The sequence below is a fragment of the Heloderma suspectum genome, chromosome 3 (assembly GCF_057233095.1).
Source record: "Heloderma suspectum isolate Gila_16-S chromosome 3, 16-S_ref, whole genome shotgun sequence".
Taxonomy (NCBI): domain Eukaryota; kingdom Metazoa; phylum Chordata; class Lepidosauria; order Squamata; family Helodermatidae; genus Heloderma; species Heloderma suspectum.
The window spans coordinates 19,952,442-19,972,296 of record NC_139460.1 but is presented as its reverse complement, the minus strand read 5'-3'; the positions used below and the strand labels follow the sequence as shown (position 1 = coordinate 19,972,296).

General features: G+C 45.3%; 1 protein-coding gene across 1 annotated transcript in view; it reads right to left on the bottom strand.

Annotated features, from left to right (window-relative positions):
* Positions 1–19,855, bottom strand: part of FAT3 (FAT atypical cadherin 3) — a 198,911-nt gene that overhangs the window by 141,565 nt on the left and 37,491 nt on the right. Inside the window, exons 8-10 of the mRNA XM_084845398.1 lie at positions 15,959–16,234; positions 14,351–14,561; positions 3,856–7,929 (exon numbers count right to left, since the gene is read on the bottom strand). Coding sequence (XP_084701524.1) covers positions 3,856–7,929; positions 14,351–14,561; positions 15,959–16,234 — 4,561 coding nt within the window. The remainder of the gene's footprint in view (positions 1–3,855; positions 7,930–14,350; positions 14,562–15,958; positions 16,235–19,855) is intronic.

The window sequence follows — 19,855 nt, the reverse complement described above, 5'->3', positions numbered from 1 at the left end:
GAAAAATGTCTCCCTATCCACGTTCTTTCTAGATGTGACGTCTGAGGATTAGGGGAACAGTGACTGATTCATTGACTGAATATAGATAATTTTGGTAACATCTTATCAAAACCAAACTGAAACAAATTCTCACCTAGCTAATCCAGCATTCTGTTGGTCAACCAAATGCCTATGGGAAGCCCACAACTGGACATGAATGCAATAGCGCCCTCCCACTCATGTTCCTCAGCAACTGGTACTGCCTCCGAAACTGGAAGTAGCGTATAGCCATCATGACTAGGAGCCACTGATAGCCTTATTCTCCATGACTTTGTCTAATCCTCCTTAAAGCTATCCAAATTGGTGGCCATCATTGCACCTTGTGGCAGCAAATTCCAAAGTTTAACTATGTTTTGTGTGAAGAAATGTGTGGCGATCCTAAAGGGCTTCTGCCACCTTCAGAGACAATACTGGGCTAGAGGGACCCATAATCTGCTTCAGGAATCCTCAACAGGATTTGGGTTTCCCAAACCAGTAGCTGCAAGCTTGTAGAACAGGACTGTGCGATCTAGGCTAGGAGATGGGTGAGAATTTCGGGTCATTCTACTTACCCAAATCCGCAAATTTCTCCATAATCGGGTAGGGATGGGGGAGAATTTCACCCCGAAACTTCGGGGGGCCGAGTGCCAACGCATTCGTCCCGGTGGCGGTTCGGCAGGTCTTCGTCAGGGGCGGGGGCGGCAGCCGGTCTTTCGACTGGCTGCCGCCGCCGCCATTACAAGTAAAAAAAACAACAACGCCCCTGTGATAGGCTACGTAACGATTAATGTAGCCTATCACGGGCCGGCTAGATCTGCGAAGTCAGCCGTGATAGGCTACGTTAATCGTTACGTAGCCTATCACAGGGGCATTTTCTTTTTCTTTTGAAGTTCACGGCCGGGGAGACGGGGCGCTTCTCCCCGGCCTGAATTTCGGCTGGGCGAGGCGGGAAGCCTTCCCCCCAGCCTGAATTTCGGCCGGGCGAGGAGGGAAGCCTCCCCCCCCGGCCTGAACTTCGGGGGGAGCAGCGAAGCGCCTCCCCCCCACCGCGAAGCAAGCTGCGAGACCAGGTAAGTGGCTTTCATGCATCCCTATAATCGGGATGAAAGAACTTGAGATTTTTTTAATGAATGTGGGAGAAAGCAAGATGGACAGATGCATCCATCTAGGCAAAGGGCTTTGCGTGCTTAGTTCTTAAACGTCTGGGTTTGAACACTTGTGTATTCAGCCATATTTGTAGTGCTGAATTAGGGTTGCCACCTCTTTTTTTCTGCCAGGCTCATCTTTCAATAGCTACGTGGCAGACAGGTACATCTTGGTCCCCTCCATTTTAGGAATAGCTAGGGATGTATGAGAATTCCATTTGTGGGGGTGGAAACTTTACGGATTTTTCTGGCTCAGCCCTTCGGATTTTGTTACGTTTCCCCCCAGCTGGCGTCAACGCACTGTATAGCAAGTCGAGCCAATACATGGATTTCTTTGGGGGTTTTTTTTTTGGATAATGGAGACAATTTGTGCATCTCCCCTGCCCGGGTTTCACAAAGGAAGTAATGTGGAGAGGATGAAACTGACAAGGATATTGACAAAAGGGGAATATGCTGCTTCAGGGCTACACAGCGGAAAAAACAGACTTGCAATCATGTGCTGTTGCACAAGGGTGGCAATAAAACAAATCATTTAAAATATGGCAACATTTGCACACATTTCAAGATCCCCCAAATAAACATTAAAATTTGAGTAAATTTCCATTTTTGCAAATGGTGGAACCCAGGGGAAAATATGCAATTTTTTTCTGGAATCTGAAAAAAAACCAAACTCTGATGCAGTCCACCCCCGGTTACTAGAACAACAGAAACACTGCACAAATCTGTCAGGCTTGAATGGACCTGATTTCCCAGCATCAGACATCACTAGGAATAGCTGTACCTATTGAATGTGTCCAGTGTAGATGGGTGAGAATTTGGTTTGGTTCATTGTTAAGAATCTACCAACGTTTTCAAATTTCTTCATGAATGCGAGGGAAACAATTTCAGTTAAAAAAGAAGAAAAGAAATGTGAGAGAAAATGAAACTGACCGATTTGTGCATCCCTATCCAGGCTTGAACAACAACATGCATGACCCACCAAGCCAAACACGATCTATGAGACAAGCAGGGCAGCCCACCAGGAGTTTGCAAAACTTTCCTGGTTTTTCTGCTTGTTTTGGACTGCAAATACGAGGTTGTCAAGAACCTTTTGGTAGGCCACAATAGATGGCTGCTGGGCTGTGTTCAGCTTGGTGAGTCACGAAATCCATATCCCTGCTAGGCATGTTGTGGGATTCTGAGACAGGGCTGGAGTCCAGTAGACTCCCCCACATTGATTCCGCTTCCCAGAGCTCGCTTGCTGAGTCACTGTGTGCTTACCAGGCCCATTTACTGAGCGCTGCTGTGGTCTGTGAGCAAAATGGTGGCTCGCTAAGGGAATGGATGGCTGCTGGGTGCTTGTTTGGCTGTCCAGTGGCTTGTGCAACACGGGGGGGGGGGCAGCGGCAGTTCGGCAAGCGCCCAGCGAGGATGGAGGTGAATCCGTCCATCCCTATGCCCTGGGTTAAAGTGTAAATATGAATAGTGGCCTTTAGATCATTCCTTGGCGTAAGGGGAAGAAATCTGTCCAGCATGGGACTGCCCAACAGTTGTTTCTAGTCCCACTCTCTAAAAAGCTTAAAGCAGCATACGAGGCGATTATCAGCATTTATTTTTTCATACATATAGTGACCATCAATTCATCTCCACTGATAGTTATGCCTTTAAAAATAGTATTTTAAATGAAAATTGCTATTTAGAAATTGAAACAATGTTTTTAACTAAATAAAATAAGACCGCCCCCCCCCCCAATCCCTAGCCTTAGCCAATCATGAAGAATAAATGTTGTTCATTTTCTCTGGCTAATGCACAGTGCTACAATCTCTTCCATGCTGATACATCAATCATAAGGGGTTATATGGCAGCACAGCATGATGAGTGAGTCTAGTAAATTAAAAAGGCCTATCGAAATGTTCTTTTTTTCTCTCTGTTTCTGTTCACTTTGCAGTATTTGCTAGAACTGGGGTGGGCAACTTGTGGACCTACAGAAGTTTTTACCTACAGCATCCATCCTCCCTCACCATTGGCTATGCTGGCTGGGGCTGATGGGAGTTGTAGACCAAAACAACTGGAGGGCAACCAGTTGCCCACCCCTGTGCTGAGGTGTGAGCCACGCAACCAAAGAACACCCTGGAAAAAAAAGGTGTGCGGATCTGAACTGTGGTGCTGTAAGATCTCATGGGTCTTGAACGTTCCGGAAGCTGGGCCCAGACACTTTACTCTCTGTGTCACTGTGGTAGTTTGCAAGGAGAGGGAGGTTCTTACCTCCTCTCTGCTATGCTTCGGCACCACCACTACAAAATGGCCAGTGAGCAATATTGCACCAGGAGGAAGACCACACAATATAGTTTCACCTGACTCTGACCTAGATCCTCAGTCTGAACTAGATGCTCACCAGCCTGATTAGTTGACTCTCAACACTCGGCCTTGCTTCCTTGAACACATAGCGCAGGAGAAAAAAATTCTATTTCATCTAATCTAGCCCAATGTAATCTATTAGGGATCAAACCAGGCTGGAGATGCATATGAATCTGCTTTATACGAAGGCAAAAGATTGTTTTCCTTGCTCATTACTGTCTACTCTGACTGGCGTGAGATCTTCAAGATTCCCATTCTTTTAAATGGGAGAAGCCAACGACTGAATACAGGATCTTCTGCATGCAAAGCATGTGTCTACTACTGAACTTGGCCCCTCCCCTGAAAGTTACCTTACCTGTAATATGGTAGCTAACTTGGTGGTTGACATCAGATGTATCTTCATCCCAAGTACTGAGGACAGCCACAACTTCACCCGGTGAATCACTCTCTTTAACAGATCCCCTGTACATCTCATGCTCAAATACTGGAGCATTATCATTGATGTCTGTCACTGTGACAGTGATCAAGGTGGTTGATGAGAGGGACAGTGTTTCTCCCAGGTCAGCAGACACGACTGTAAAGGCGAAAGTGGGATTCTTCTCATGGTCCAAGTCTTTCAAGGTGCTGATCCAGCCACTGTTGCTGTCAATGGTGAACACCTCTGTGATTTTGTCAGCCTCCAATTCTGCTAAGAGGGAGTACGTGACTTGACCATTTGCCCCCCAATCTGCATCAACTGCTTTAACCTGGACAAGTTTAGTTCCGATTGGCATCCCTTCCATTATGATGGCTTCATAGCTTGCTGCCTCAAACACGGGTTTGTTGTCATTAATGTCCAAGACTTTAATGTCCACGTCCACTGTTAACACAACATCCACCTTATCTAGCTGTATGGTTGCAGCAACTTTGAAATGAAAGGCAGAATTTGTCTCATGGTCGAGTCTCTTATCAAGTTTTATGATGCCGGTGTCTTGCTCTATAATAAAAACCCCGTCCTTGTTGTTTCCTGTCAGTTCACCACTGACTGTGCTATAGGCGGCTCCTTGATTAGGCAAAACATGCAGAACGTCAATGGTACTACCTATTACTGTGTCTTCTGATACTGTAAAAGAATATTGGGGTTGAGAAAAGGAAGGTAAGATGGTTTCTGGAGGCAAAACGTGAATGTATACAGGGATAAGGGAGTGCTTTACAGGAATGCCGCCATCAACTGCTTTGACAAAGAAGGAAAGCACTGTGTTTTTAAGCTGGTTAAAATTACCCTTGGTCACCATCCATCCATTGTCAGGGTCAATTTCCAGTAGATCTGCAACAGAAACTGAAGCCTCGCTGTACAGTGAATAGGCAATCCTCGCGTTTCCGCCATCATCTGGATCAATAGCTTGGACTTGGGTGACCAAATGACCTCTCCCAACATCTGCTTTGACGCTTGCCCTGTATTCCATGGTCATGAACTGTGGAGCATTGTCATTCTCATCCACCACTATAACTCTTACGGTACAGAATGTGTTTCTCCCCCCTCCATCCAGGGCCCTCAAAAATATGGTGATATCGCCTTCCAAAGGGATCTCCCGATCGAGTTTCTCAGTTGTGATGATCTGTCCATTGTTATCAATTGAAAAACGATCTTTGGCAAAATCATTCATAATCGAATAGCTTATTTGCCCATATATGCCTGAATCTCCATCTGTTGCTTTTACATGGATAACTTTGGTTCCTGGGGCAGCATTTTCTCTAACCTCTGCCACGTAAATACTCTGCGAGAACACAGGGCTATATAAGTTAGCTCCCAGAATTCGGATATGGACTTGAGCTGTGCTTGTGAACAAACCATCAGAGACAGAGACATTCAAACTGTACATTGACTCCATCCTCTGCTTACGATGGTTTGAGAGAGTGATGACACCACTCTTGCTGTCCATCATAAAACTTGTACGGTCATTCCCAGACAAGATACTGTACTCCAACCGGTCAAAGTCAGAGCTGTCTGCATCAGAAGCTTGGATGCAAGTCACAAAATGACTCCGAGGAGCTAACTCACTGACATATGATTCATATATCAACTGGTTAAAAATGGGAGGGTTGTCATTCATGTCTGTCACAGAGATGCTAACAAGAACTTCACTGCTCAGAGGTGGGAATCCATTATCAGTTGCCCTTACTTTTAAACTGCATTGCTGCATCAGTTCATGGTCCAACAAGCGGGCTGTTAGGATCAGACCGCTTGTGCCATCAATGTGAAAATAATCTGTGCTGTTGAAGGAGTCCTGGACTATCTGATATTGAATAATTTTGTTATTCTCAGAATCTGCATCAGTAGCAACAACCTGCAAGACGGGAGTCCCAATTAAAGATGCTTCAGACAAGGTGGCATTATATGCAAAGTGGTCAAAAACTGGAGCATTGTCATTGACATCACTGATAATTAAGTCTACCGTGACTTCAGCTCGGGCACCAGTGAGAGCATCACTCGCTCTTACTGTCAGCTTGAAAATGGGATTTACTTCATAGTCTAATGGACTGATGACACTGAGGACTCCAGTGTCAAAATCAATGTTGAACTGATTATAGGGATCCCCATCTACAATTATGTAAATGATACCTTGACCTTCTGGGCTGGTAGCATTGATACTCAGAATTGGGGTGTGCATTTCTATGTCTTCGTTTACAGAGGCTGTATAGAAAGGCTTGTTGAAAACGGGCATTGCTTTGTTAACTATCGTAATTGGCAATTCTACAGATGCCCACAGTGATGGATTGCCTCCATCTTTAGCAGTGACAATAATTAAATACTCTATATTAGATAAGTCGGAATTAAAGGCTGCTTTCAATGTGACGCTGCCAGTGTGTCTATCAATTTCAAAGTGCCCGTAGTCCTCCTTCAGCAGGTAAGATACATCGCCATTTGCACCCTTATCTTTATCAACGGCCGTCACTCGGTATATCAGCGTGCCGGGATCAGCCTCGACTTGGACAGCAGCATAGTATGGAAGTCCAACAAACACTGGAGCATTGTCATTGATGTCTTCAATGTGAACTCTGACAACCACCCTGGCTACCCGCAGTTGATCCAGTTCACGACTAGCCTCAACCACCAGCTCATATAATTCCTGTTCTTCTCTGTCAAATGGGATGCCAGTAGTTTGAATGACACCCAGAGTGGATTTGATCTTGAATTTGTTCCCCGGGTTTAAAATGCTGTATTTCAAGGGCTCATTCAGGCGGTTTCCAACAGCATTGACCACGGCTACCTTTGTGATATTGGTGCTGTTTTCAGAGATGGATGTGGAATAAAGGCTTTGAGTGAAGTGGAGACCACTGTCCATGGCTTCCTTAACTATTATGGTCACTATGGCAGTGCTGTAAAATTTCCCATCAGATACTTTTGCTATGAGCATATAATGATCTTTGGAAAGGCTGTTGTTTTTTATAGTCAATACCCCAGAAATAGAATCAATGAGAAAATGCTCTGTGTTGCCTTCAATCAGGCTATAGGTCATTTCAGGTGGGACTTCTGAATCTGGGTCCGCAGCGTTCACTTTAAGAACCTCAACCCCAACGTAAGTTGGCAGAAGCAGGACAGTCTCAAACATGGCCTGACTGAAAACTGGAGGATTATCATTGACATCCATCACATCAATAGTAACTTCAACCGGGCTTTCTGCAGTAAGCTGTGGATTGCCGCTGTCACGAACATGGACGTGAAAGTGGAAATGTGCGATGGTTTCGTGATCTAAATCAGCAATAGTTCTAATTGCACCTGTACTGGAGTCTACTGTAAAATAGTTTTTAGCAGTAGACTCAACGATCTGGTAGACAAGCAAAGCATTTTGATTACTGTCGGCATCTGTGGCTCGTATCACTAGTGGGTTGTTTCCTAAGCTCCGGACTATGCTGTTTATAGGTGCAGCTTCACTGATGGTGCCCATGTATTGTGAGGAAAGAAAGACTGGTGGGTTGTCATTTTCATCAACAATCTGGATGTTCACAGTGGCATTCGATGCCATACCCGCCATATTTGTAGCTTGCACTGTGAGCTGGTAAGAGGAAGTGCGCTCATAATCAAGGGGCTTTTGACTAGTGATAACTCCGGAGTAGGGATTTATAGCAAAGGCTCCATCTGAGTTGCCATCCTTAACCTCATACACTAGTGTAGACTGGCTGATTGCCGAGACCAAGATAACCAAAGTCCCAAAGTCAACGTTTTCATTCACTTCAGCTTGCCATTCCTTGTGCGTGAATTTTGGGTGAGAATTGTCTGACATAGTCACAGATATGCGGACAATGGCTGTTGCTGATAGTGGTGGAGAGCCCTGGTCAGTCACTTTGACTGATAGAACAAACTGGCTCATGGTGGTCAGGTCTGGTTCCTTCAACAGTGTGATGATGCCCAGGACTGGTTCGATCTTGAATGTGTTCCCAGTGTTCCCTGAAAGAATAAAACAGGAATATATATATTGCAAGTGACATTTCCAAGGGCACTCGTTAATGTCACAAGACTTATGACCCATCCAGCCAAATGCAGCCAACCTAGGGATGGCGAAGAATTTCTCCCCGAATCTTCGGGAGGCCGAATGCCAACGCATTCGGCCCCCCGAAATTGGTGGGGAAATTCTCCGCCGGCCCCCCGCCCCCCCCCCGGGATGGGACTTACCGTTGCCGAATGTTCCTCTCGGCGGCAGGTCCCGGTGGTGGTTCGGCGGCGTTTTGTCGGGGGCGTGGGCAGCGGCCGGTCTCCTGACCAGCTGCCACTGCCGCCATTGCAAAAAAAAAAAGTAAAGTTAAAAAAACCCCCACACACCCGTGATAGGCTACGTAACGATTTATGTAGCCTATCACAGCTAGATTTCCAAAGTCAGCTGTGATAGGCTACGTAAATCGTCACGTAGCCTATCACGGGTGACTTTGAAAAAAAAAAAAGGGCTGCCGCCATTTGCGTACGCGCTTTTTTTTTTTTCCCAAAGTCACCCGTGATAGGCTACGTGACAATTTACATAGCCTATCACGGCTGACTTTGGAAATCTAGCCGTGATAGGCTACGTAAATCGTTACGTAGCCTATCATGGGTGTGTGTGTGTGTGTTTTTTACTTTTTTTTTCGCGGCCGGGTAGACGAGGCGCTTCTACCCAGCCTGAATTTCGCCGGCGAGGGATGGGGCGCCTCCCCCCCCAGCCTGAATTTTGGCCAGGCGGGGCGGGGTGCCTCCCCCCCCTCGCCTGAACTTCAGGGGGAGAACCGAAGCACCTCCCTCCCACCGCGAAGCAAGCTTCGAGAACAGGTAAGGGACTTTTGTCCATCCCTAAGCCAACCCAACCCAGCCCCCCTTTTTTTGTAGCCCCAGGCCAGCAGTCATTATTAACCCCATGGTGGGCACCATCCTTGGCTCGTGGGCCGTGTTCCACTTGGTGAGAGTCACGCCAGGTACAAGGCTGTGTTATATGAATAAACATAAGCAAGTTTTGGCCTGACCAGTGCCTGGAGTCCACATGCAAGCCACTCTGAGCTTTCTGAAGCAAGAGTTTGATAGAAATAACTATGGACTAAAATAAGAACATAGAACATAAGAAGGGCCATGCTGGATCAGGCCAAGGGGCCATCTAGTCCAGCATTTTGTTCACACAGTGGCCAACCAGCTGCCCATGAGAAACCCACAAGCAGGAAACAGCACACTCCTGCCCATATTCCCCAGCAACTGGTGTATAGACATACTGCCTTTGGTACTGGAAGTAGCATATAGACATCTGGACTAGTAGCCACTGATAGCCTTCTCCTCCAGGAATTTGTCCAGTCCCCTTTTAGAGCCATCCAAATTGGTGGCCAGTTGGCGGAAGACTTTAATAAGTTTTCAAGTGAATTCATACACTTCTACATACAATGGAGAAGTTCTATGAACAAGGCTTTTTTTTTATTAAAACTTGCCACATGGAGACAACGAATGGTTTATCTAAATGATATGTGTAAATTAATTTTTAAACCGATTCAACTCCCAGGACTTTTCCCCAAGGAACCATAGGGAGCTGAAGTTACAAGGCCACTAGGAACTCCTGTATCTCCCACAGAAGTGGAACTACAATTTCCAGCACTCTTTGAAAAGTTCACAACGGTTTAGGTGTGCAGTGTACAAATGCTGCAAAGTTGTAAATTGTTAATTGCGCCCTAGTCTCACTATAGTGTCACCAAGCTTCAAGAGGAGATTACCCTCTAGTATGCACATGCCTGACTGCAGCTTATCTAGGAAACTATCTGGGGGAAGCAAGACCCATTGATTTCAATGGGACTTACACCCATGTGAGTGTGAATAGGATTGCTGCCTTCTCCTAAACACATTTACCAGTGATTCAGTCCCACTAAACACAGCAAAGCTTACTTCTAAATAGACATGCATAGCGTTGCACTGAAAGTCTGTGATTCTGCAACAAAGGGCATTCTACTGAAAGCAACTGGACTTCAAAGTTGGTGGGTTTAGGTTCAGGGGGTAGAGACAAAATAGGGATAAAGGGGTAACAAGTTGTTCAACGCATGAACAACTATCTACGGTCTGAAATAAAGAGGATTTTGAGCAATTTCAGAATACTCATTCAGTGCTTCAACAGGGGTGGGGAAGGAATGTGTTCAGTTTGCATGATCTACTTTCACAACTTTGAACTAAGATGTGAACCAGAACTCAGTCATCCTTCTAAATCTGCAATTCTACAGGCTTTCCAATGGAGTTCTCCAATATAAAAATGCATGCAAAAACATGTATATTAGAGAAAAGTACACACAGAAAATGCATATACTCAGGAAAATAAATTCTAACTGCATTATATTAGGAACATTATTTGCAAAAAAAGAGTATATTAGGCAAGATTACAAAAATGCATGTTTTAGGAGAAATATGTACAGAAATGTATTTGCATGCAAACATAACTGCCCCCACCTTCAAATTTTTTGGGGGAACTGAACTTAAGTCTGGAAAAATGAGAAACTGGGAGGAACCGAAACTGACAGGTTCATACATCGCCATGTCCTTATATCATTTTCTGCTACGGCTAGAGATATACAGACTGTGTGAAACCTGTTCCGTCTGTGTTTTGTGGATTGTCAGGTGCCTTTTGTTCCATCATCTGCCCATTGATGGAATTGGATTTTTTTTTGTTTCCAAATTTGCACAAATGTGCATTTGTGCAACTGTGAAGCTGTGAAAATGTGCAAATTCCCTCCAAATGTGCATTTTCATGCTTTAGCCTATGAGGGAAATTTTGGCTGGTTTTTAAAAAAATTACGTATTTTTCTACAAACAAATTTGCACAACATTGGGTAAAGTTAGAAACCCGCTCTACAAGTCTGTGGAATCTGTCTGACCAGGGCAGGGGGCAGGGGTCTGCTGCAGAATCCACCAGTCAGATTCATGGAAATCCAAACTCATCTGGTTCCTTTATGGATTTCTCCAATATCCCTAGCTAAGGCTATGAATTGCTCCACTCCATGTCATCAGCTGCCACCTGGTGATGATGTCAGCATGTGGGTTAAGTTTCATTACACATTACAAAGGGAGATCTCAAGAGAGGGGTAACATTTTCAGCAGTATTCTCATGCTCTTGTAACAGTTTCGCCCTCAGTGCTCTGTTCTGTCTATATGTTAACAAGGGTTGAGTTAAGATATGACAGAGAAATAACATGTGATCTAACCAATCAGTTGTCTGTGTGTGCCTACACTGAATTTCTGGGATGGAACATCTATGAGCTGGTCTGTAGATTAGTGCATTTATGAAGAATGGGTCCTCTCCCACAGATTGAGAAGTTATTAAAGTGTGAGATTATTGGTTTCCATTATTCAGTGCTGTGCTTGCAATCAGCTGAATTCCCTGGGAAGGAGGGAACTATGTACATGAGCTGAACCCTTCTGTTAAAATTAACATCCTCACCGCACATTCTTTCATGGATCAGAGGAATGACAGCCTCAGAAAGCGGTATTATGCCACATCCAGGAGCATCTGTGGATAATGAAACGCTGGGAATTTGCAGCTTTATCTGAAACAGAGGCTTGAAGCCTCAAACTGCAGATGGAGAGCAGGATAAAAAAGAAACCAGAGGTAATCACGGAGAGATAAAGTCTCACTGAAGGGTTTTGAGCTTTTGTGCAATTGCTCTGGACAGAAGCGTCACACTGTCCCACTTCCTGGCCATTGTCCCTTTCCTCCTTCCTTTTTCATTACTGGACCATTTTTCCCCCTTATGGTAAATTTACAGCATTGCATCACAGCCCATTCACCACAGGCCTAAAATAGACATTCAGCAGCAGACCTATGTCACAGCTGCAAAACTAGAAAAAAGCTTGATTTGCAATGGTGAAGCGGTGGACAGAAGAAGGGATGCTTAACACTTAAATCTGCTACTTTCTCCCTATAGTAATGTCCCTGCAGTTGCTTTCTCCCAGCTGTGGTTCTAAGATACACATTTGCCATAATCACAAGGAAAAGTGACTCAGGGAAGGGAGTTTTAGGGTGGGAGTGACAGGTGGGTAAAGGGTTAATCACTCCCATACTATCTGGCACGTCTACTAGTCTTGATAGCTATGTGCTACCTCCAGTATCAGAGGCAGTGTGCCTATGTGCACCAGTTGCTGGGAAACATGGGTGGGAGTTGCGCTCATGCCCTGCTTGTGGGTTCCTGGTCAACAGTTAGTTGGCCGTTGTGTGAACAGAATGCTGGACTAGATGGACCCTTGGTCTGGATACAGCAGGGCTCTTCTTATGTTCTCTGCTATAACTCAGGCCATCTCGGTTGCCACTTTGCAGCTGTTTAGAAGCAACCCAGGGTCCAAAACCCAGGCTTATTCTCCCACATCTACTATAGCTCATAGTCAACTTGCTTATTACCTCTGCTAATTTCTTTAAGAGACGCTAAGCCTGATGACCCCACATACTTTGGAAGACAGCAACATCATGATCCCATCTTAAGGTCCCTCACCCTGTATCAAATGGGAAAGTATATGAAGTGGGATGGACAAATCCATTGTTAATGAAGTACCAAATCCAAACCTGCAATTCCAGGAGGAATTGGTGAACTGGAGCAGCAAGTGACAGAACTGAAACCAATACAATACTACAATAATACTCGCTTAACATAGCCCCAGGCATGAGTATAAGGTAGGGATGGATGAATCACTCAATTTTGGTTTTTCTCTCAGTTTCTCATTTTTCCTATCTTATGTTTGGTTTATCTTGAACTTTGAGAATTTCTCCAGTCTTAATTTCAGTTCATCCTGTAATGATAAACCGTAAGCAGTTTTGTGCACATTTATCCCAATACATACATTTTTGTACGCATTTTTGACTAATGTACACTTTTTTGCAAGCAATTTTTCTAATATAATGGATGTTTGAACATTATTTGCCCTGATATACACATTTCTGTATGCACTCTTTGATTGGAGAACTTCACCGCACAATTTGGAGAAGTGCACATTTCAAAATGGAGTTTTGTTTCGCACAGTGGTTCGGAAGTACAAAATCAGGTAAATTCACATTAAAATGCGAATTGAACTAATTCCTCTCCCACCTCTAATACGGGCCCTGGATCTAGCCCATCTGATATCGCAAGAGGGCTATCCACACATTAGAAGTCATGCTTGCTCCACATCCTGCGCTTCACATGTTTGCTAGAATGGTGAATGCGTATGAATGTACATCTGAAAATGTATGATCCTTTCCAGATCCTGCATTATTAGACATACCCTTGCAGGAGTCCCTGGACACATGTTACATGTACCATAGGACTCTCCATGCAAAATGCAGATAGTTCAAAAACCCACATTGAGATTAAGTTGGTGGGCCTGGGGGCATGCAAGGCAGAAATAAAAGATGGCCCCACTATGGCTTGCAGTGGTTTATAGCATAAACCTATGCATATAGCATCACCGATGCAATGAATATGAACTTGAGCACGCTCCGGGAGAGAGCGCAGGACAGGAAGGCCTGGCGTGCTATGGTCCATGGGGTCACGAAGAGTCGGACACGACTGAACGACAGAACAATGCATATTTACTCAGAAGTTCTTTTGTGTTCAATAGGGCCTACTCCTTAGGAAGTATGTTTAGGTAGGGATGTACGAATCCCTTACCTTGCTCCACTGAGGGGCATCCGGGGTGGGGGGGGAGGCGATCCATCCCTCCCCCTGGAATCCTGCAAGGCTGCGGAGCTGCCGGCTGGGGCCGGCCGCAGCCGGACTTCCGGCCACTGCCGGGCTGCAGCCGCAAGATGACCCAGAGCCGCCGCTGCCAGGTAGGCTCCATCCTGGGGGGATTCCGTGGGGTGGCGGGGGGGATTGCTCCATTCTGCCATGGACTCTGGGGGTCTGGATTCTAAAGAATCCAGCCTCACTGGAGTCCGTGGCGGAATTCTCCAACATCCCTATGTTTAGGATTGCAGATATAACAGTCCCAACCATAATAATGATACAATTTTGAGAAGCATACTATATGGCCCACAGCAAATAAAGGCACCTGCCCTGTAAGGCATCCTCTCTAGAAGACAAAATATATCAAGGTCAATGGGATAAATATTAGGTCTGATTCGGTGCTTAGGGGCACAATCCTATGTGTGTTTAGACAGAAAAATGCCCTGCAGCTCCCAGCATTCCCCAGCCAGCCTGGCTGGGGCATGCTGGGAACTTTTTTCTGTCTAGTCATGCATAGGATTGTGCCCTAAATTTCATTGATTTCTATGGGGTTTTAGCACACTTATCTTTGGGAGGGACTACATCTCTATAGTAACTTCAGCAGACAATGACATTACATCATGTGATTTAATGCATGCAGCTTCATAGAATGATCCAGTCTGTAGGCTTTTTAGTCTCTGCTTGCTAACCTGCTTCTATTGTGTAGATCAGCTCTGCATTTTCTCCTTTGTCTTTATCCAAGGCAGTGACCTGCAAAACTGCAGACCCAATGGCAGCCGATTCAAACACAGAGGCTTCATACAAAGGGCTGGTGAAGTAGGGACTGTGATCATTAGAATCCTCCACATTTACAATGACCCTGACCAAGTTCCGTCGATAGGGGAATTCTTGGTCACGAACCTGGAAGGAAGGAGAAATCATTAGTGGAGCATGAAGAAAAGAATGCTGCCAATATTAGCGTAATGTGAAATTTTAGGAGAATTTGCTAATTCCTGCTTGGATGAGATACCTATGGAAAACTGAAGGAAGCTAAAGGAGTTCTTGATCAGATACGCTTACAGCATTCTTCCATGTGAATTTCATCTTTGATTTTTGAGTTCTGATTTACTTGATTGTGACTGATTGATTGACTGATTGTTTCTATACTGCTGTTTATTAGGATCTTATTTTTGGCGTGGTACCGATGTATTAGAAAGCCATCATTCTTCTGCTTTTGATTCCTGGATATTGTTCAAACACTGCACACATGCTATTTGCTCCACTGTTTAGTTCACACCTCTTTTGCCTTAAAGGTTACTGATGCACTCCAGCACATATGCAAACTGATTATATTGCAGAGCAAAAAAGAGATAATGATGTTATTTATCGTGCAATCACATCTAGAGTTCTTGTTGCTTAGTGTGGAGGTGGGGTATGGGCTTTAATCCTTCCTCCCTGTTGAAGTCCTGGTCCAGATCAGGGGGCTCGCACCAGCAATTACAGTCCTAATAATGCTCCATTCAAGCAAATGGGTCACTATTTGGCACTATAAATTGCATCCCCTGCCCCAACCCACAATCCAGATCAGGATTGCATTGAGGGGGAGAGAGTAAAACCCCCTCCCCTTCCATGTCCCAATTTGGACTGGGCCCCTTGAGTTACACTAAAGTAAAATAAAAAACAAAAGTATATTTCTTTAATTCATTCCTAGTTTCGATAACAATTTCTCAGGGGATTTAGCACCCTAGATGAAATTCAAGGTGGGTTGGGAAGTTCTTAAACATAATTTAAAAAAATAATAATTTCTGCTTCATAACATTCAGCATCCACTTCATAGCGGAACAATTTCTGCTCTGTAATTTAGGCACACAAACCAATATCTCCTACCTTGAGAGAATCCTACAGAAGTATGCGATAAATCAGACCACTTTGCTTTCAAGAGCCGAGCATGGCAAGAAAAGCGATGATCGCCTTGTTAACAGCTTCTGAAAGAACTTTAAAACTTCTCCTGAGAAACTCTTTAAGAAAGTCGCCTCCAATAAAAGGCCCAGGCATATGGAGATTATAATGTTTCTTCCGTCTCTGCCCTCAAGATGGCAAAACCATTTTGTAAGATAAAAAAAACCCTCTTTCATGGTAAGCCTCACAAAGCCTCAGCAATGAATGAATGAATAAATAAATGCACTGTAGCGCAGGGAAGAAAATTAATTACTGCTTCCTTACCAAATTTTAAAGCCACTTTGCTTATTGGAAGACTATAGCATGCACCTCTTAAAGATAGCAATTGTATCTGACAGGAATTAATATTGTGCCCTTACCATTACGTTTAGAATGTGCTTATCTTGAGCTTCGTGGTCTAAGCGCTCAGCAGTGTAGAGCACTCCCGTGCTGGGATCCATTCTGAACTTCCTCATGCTAATTGAGTCAATGCTGCTGTGAATGATGTAGCTGAGCTTGTGTTTCTCATCTCTGTCTATGGCTTCTACTTGCAGGATTTCGGTGTCAGGGAGAATGTCCTCAGAAATTGTGACATCGTAACCTGGGTGGGAAAATTCTGGACCGTTATCGTTGTTGTCCAACACTTTAATTAGAACCTGTGGTAAGGAGAGAGAGAGGGGTGTATGTGTGTGTGAACAATACATTTGTACATCAAGCCAGGCCTAAGTGACACATTTTCTGAGTAAGAAAAGTATTTATTCACTACATTTGCGGTTGTATCCAATCTTAATCCTACTTTGAGTAAATCCATTGAAATTAATGGGACTTAGGTTAGTCATGTTGGTCTAAGTAGGGCTAATGCTGGATACAGATCTTGGAGCTCAGGGTGGTTTATGTGGGGTTCACCCACTTTCTCCTCACAAAAACCCTGTGAAATACTCTTGGTTGAGAGATGGTTGTTCACTGAATTTCACAACCTGGTGTGGATCTGAACCCAGGTCTCCCCCCACCCCATTCTCTACATGTTCTGTAAAAATGGTCTGCACAGCTGCTACTGAAGGAACTACATATGTTTAGCTTAGAAAAAACTAGGGGGGGGGGTCAAGAAAGCATACTTCATATACCCTAAGGGATGTCACCTAGAAGAGGACAGAGACTTGTTCTCTGCTAGAAGGGAAGACAAGAGCTAAGGGAGTTAACTTATGTGAAGGTAGAATTTGGTTGAATATTTGTAGAAATGTCTTGATGGTGACCGATTACCTAGAGGGGTGAAGGGCTCTCTGTTGCTATCAGGGATGGGGAACATGTGGCTTTCCAGATGTTGTTCGACTGCAACTCCCATCATCCATCAGCATTGGCTATGCTGCCTAGGGATGATGGGAGTTGAAGTTCAACAACATCTGGAAGGCCACATGTTCACTACTCTTCTGGAGATCTTCAAACAGAGGCTGGATACCCATCTGCTGGGAATAATCCAGCTCTGGATTTCCTGCATTGAGCAAGGGGTTGGAAAAAGGTCCCCTTCCAATTCTATGAACATCTGTAAACCATCTGCAGGTAGTGATAGGAGAATCAGCCAGGCTTAAGCATGCAAAGGGTCTCCTGAGTTCCACCTTGAAGCTTGGTCCGCCTTGCTCCCATTGTCGTTTATGATCTGTTTCTCTTTTTTTTTGAATAGGAAAAGTGTGCATTTAAGAACACATTTTTTGAAACTGTGCACCCAAATGCACACATCCCCCCATAAACTAATGCGTGAAAATACTTTGAAAAAAAATGTGCATTTTTGAAGTGCATTTTTTTAAGGGTGCACATTTTGAATCTGAATGCAAGCTCAGGAACATGTGAACTTTTCCTGAAAAATGTGGTCGGGTTCGTATTCACGATCAGAAGCACGAAAAGGACAAATTCAAGTAAAAATTGAAGCAAAACAAAGTTCTCATACATCCCTGTTTGGAGGCCTGTCATTCCAGATTTTCTGTGGGGAAGCCCTGCCAGGCCAGATGAAACATGAAGGCCTGACCTTGCTTACATCTTACCACTGGAGGCTGGTGACTCTGATGTCAGTGGGGCAGTGAATCCGCTCTGGGTTTCAGTTAGAAAAAGCCAGAATTCTGAAGGAGCTATCCTTTAGCAGCTTTAGAGTTCTGGCTGGTTCTGGCTGAAACCCGGAGAGAATTCACTGCCCCACTGACATTGGAGCCACCAGCCTCCACTGGATCTAATGAAAGGGAGCTTTCCTCCCCTACATTCCTGCTTAGAAACCTTTGTAAGATGTAGGTGGTCTACTGCTTGAGGCAAATTGCCTGACTGTGATGATGCAGCACCCAGGCACTGCAGCAGCTCCCCCAGCACAGTGGTGGCAAGGATGGGAAAGGGAAAGGTTGTGCTTGGATCTTATAAGAAGGTGCTCTGCAACATGCTCTCGGCACATGTGCAGACCCTGATCATGGTGGTGGGAGGATAAGACTAGGGTTGTTGTGGCCGTCCATCTGGGGGCTCGAGCTTGGCGGGTCCCTGACAGTTTGGCCCCTGGACGCCAGTCCGCGAGCTCCTGCTCTCGCCTGACTTGGTGCATGCCGAGTTAGGCAAGCGTGGTGGCCCCCGCTCCTTTCCCGAGTGGTGTTGGCAGGATGGGAAGCTTTCCTATTCTGCTGCCAAGAGCAGCTGCATCCCTCTGTGCTGGTGCTCAGCTGAGAGGGGAGCAGTAGGTCTGGGAGGTGTGGCAGCAGCAGGAGGGTCCCCCTCCCATCTCCGCTGCCACCCAGAGCAACTGAGCCCCTCTCTGCCGGTGCTCAGCTGAGAGGGGCGCACTTGCTCTGGGCGACAGGAGAGGGAAGCTGCGTTTCCCCCTCGCTTCCCATCCTGCCACTGAGAGCAACTGTGCCCCTCTCTGCCGGTGCTCGGCAGAGAGGGACGCAGTTGCTTGTGGCAGTGACAGTGCTTGCTGGGCTCCTGCCAACCACCAGCCGACTGGCGTCCCAGCGTGAGCTGGGTCCGGCAGTGGGCAGGGATCTGGTGAGAGGGTCGTGGGGTGGACTCGGACGACTTCACACAACCCTAGATAAGACCTGTGCATCCAGCACGGTGGCACTTTGAAGTGCAGGGGCTAATCATGAAAGTCCCCATAACCACATACTCAAGAAGGGTCCAAGAATTCTGGTAGATGTGTTGATCCATGTCAACAACCCAGTTTTAGCAGTTTTCATCTCCACCAGGAGCAGATGGTTTGTAAAGCTAATGGGTCTCACTTGACCATTCAAGACCAAGTCACCACAAAATACTTTGCATTACAACAGGGTTAACTCATAACAATATAGTTTTAATGGAAAAATCCATTTGCCCCAGCTCCTTCGAGGACTGCAGTTAAGCTCAGAGGAACCAGAGAATTCTGAGGGGGGTGGCAGATGACATCAGCATCCCTGCTAACCAAAAACCCTCAGCGCTCCGAGTCTACTCATCCTGGCTCCACTACACCAGTATGTAGTGCCACTACAGCAGTATGTGCTGCAGTACATGCCACAGAATCACTGAGGTGTAAAACTATTTCATGTTGCATCAGCCAAATCATGGACTCATATATGTTGAGTTTGAACTGGAACTCCTACCTACCACTTCATTCCCACCCTATTCTGCTCAATATGTAGACCAGGCTAAAATGGCAGACATCACTACCTCCATTACCGACGGCAGCCATTTCAAAGCACACAGAGCTTTTGGCAGCAGCCGGGAACTGCTTTTCCCCAGTTAAGTTCAGTCAGTGCATGGCTGAGTGTGAGCTCTGACAAATCTGGAGAGCGGACAAAGCTAATACCCTCCCTATGCCTTTAAAGTGTGCATGTGGGGTGGGGGTGGGAGTAAGTGGAGAGGATGTGTATTCGAAAGTGTTTATTGGACTTTTGTTCAAGCCCGGTCACTTACACCCACACTTTGCGTTTTAATGGAGGAAAAGATTTACCGATGTGCTATTATAACTGTATTTTATGAAAAGAGGTTGCCCTCAGAGAGACGTGAAACATTAGCTTTCCACGATGGTAGTGAGATGCTTGTTGAATACTTTACCAGAAAATGCATAAACAATTCAAGACAAAAAATGCCAGTAATAATGACCCATCCTGGGAACCGTTTAGAAGGCAGTTGTAATAAAATTCTCTCTAAGTTAAGACTATTATATGTTACTTAGAAAGCTGGCTAGCCTTGGGGAGGAGTCGTTTTGTGAACTTTGGCGGACCAGGGGAATGTAAAGGAGGGAAGAAATGGTACCCAGATTTGTTGAAGAT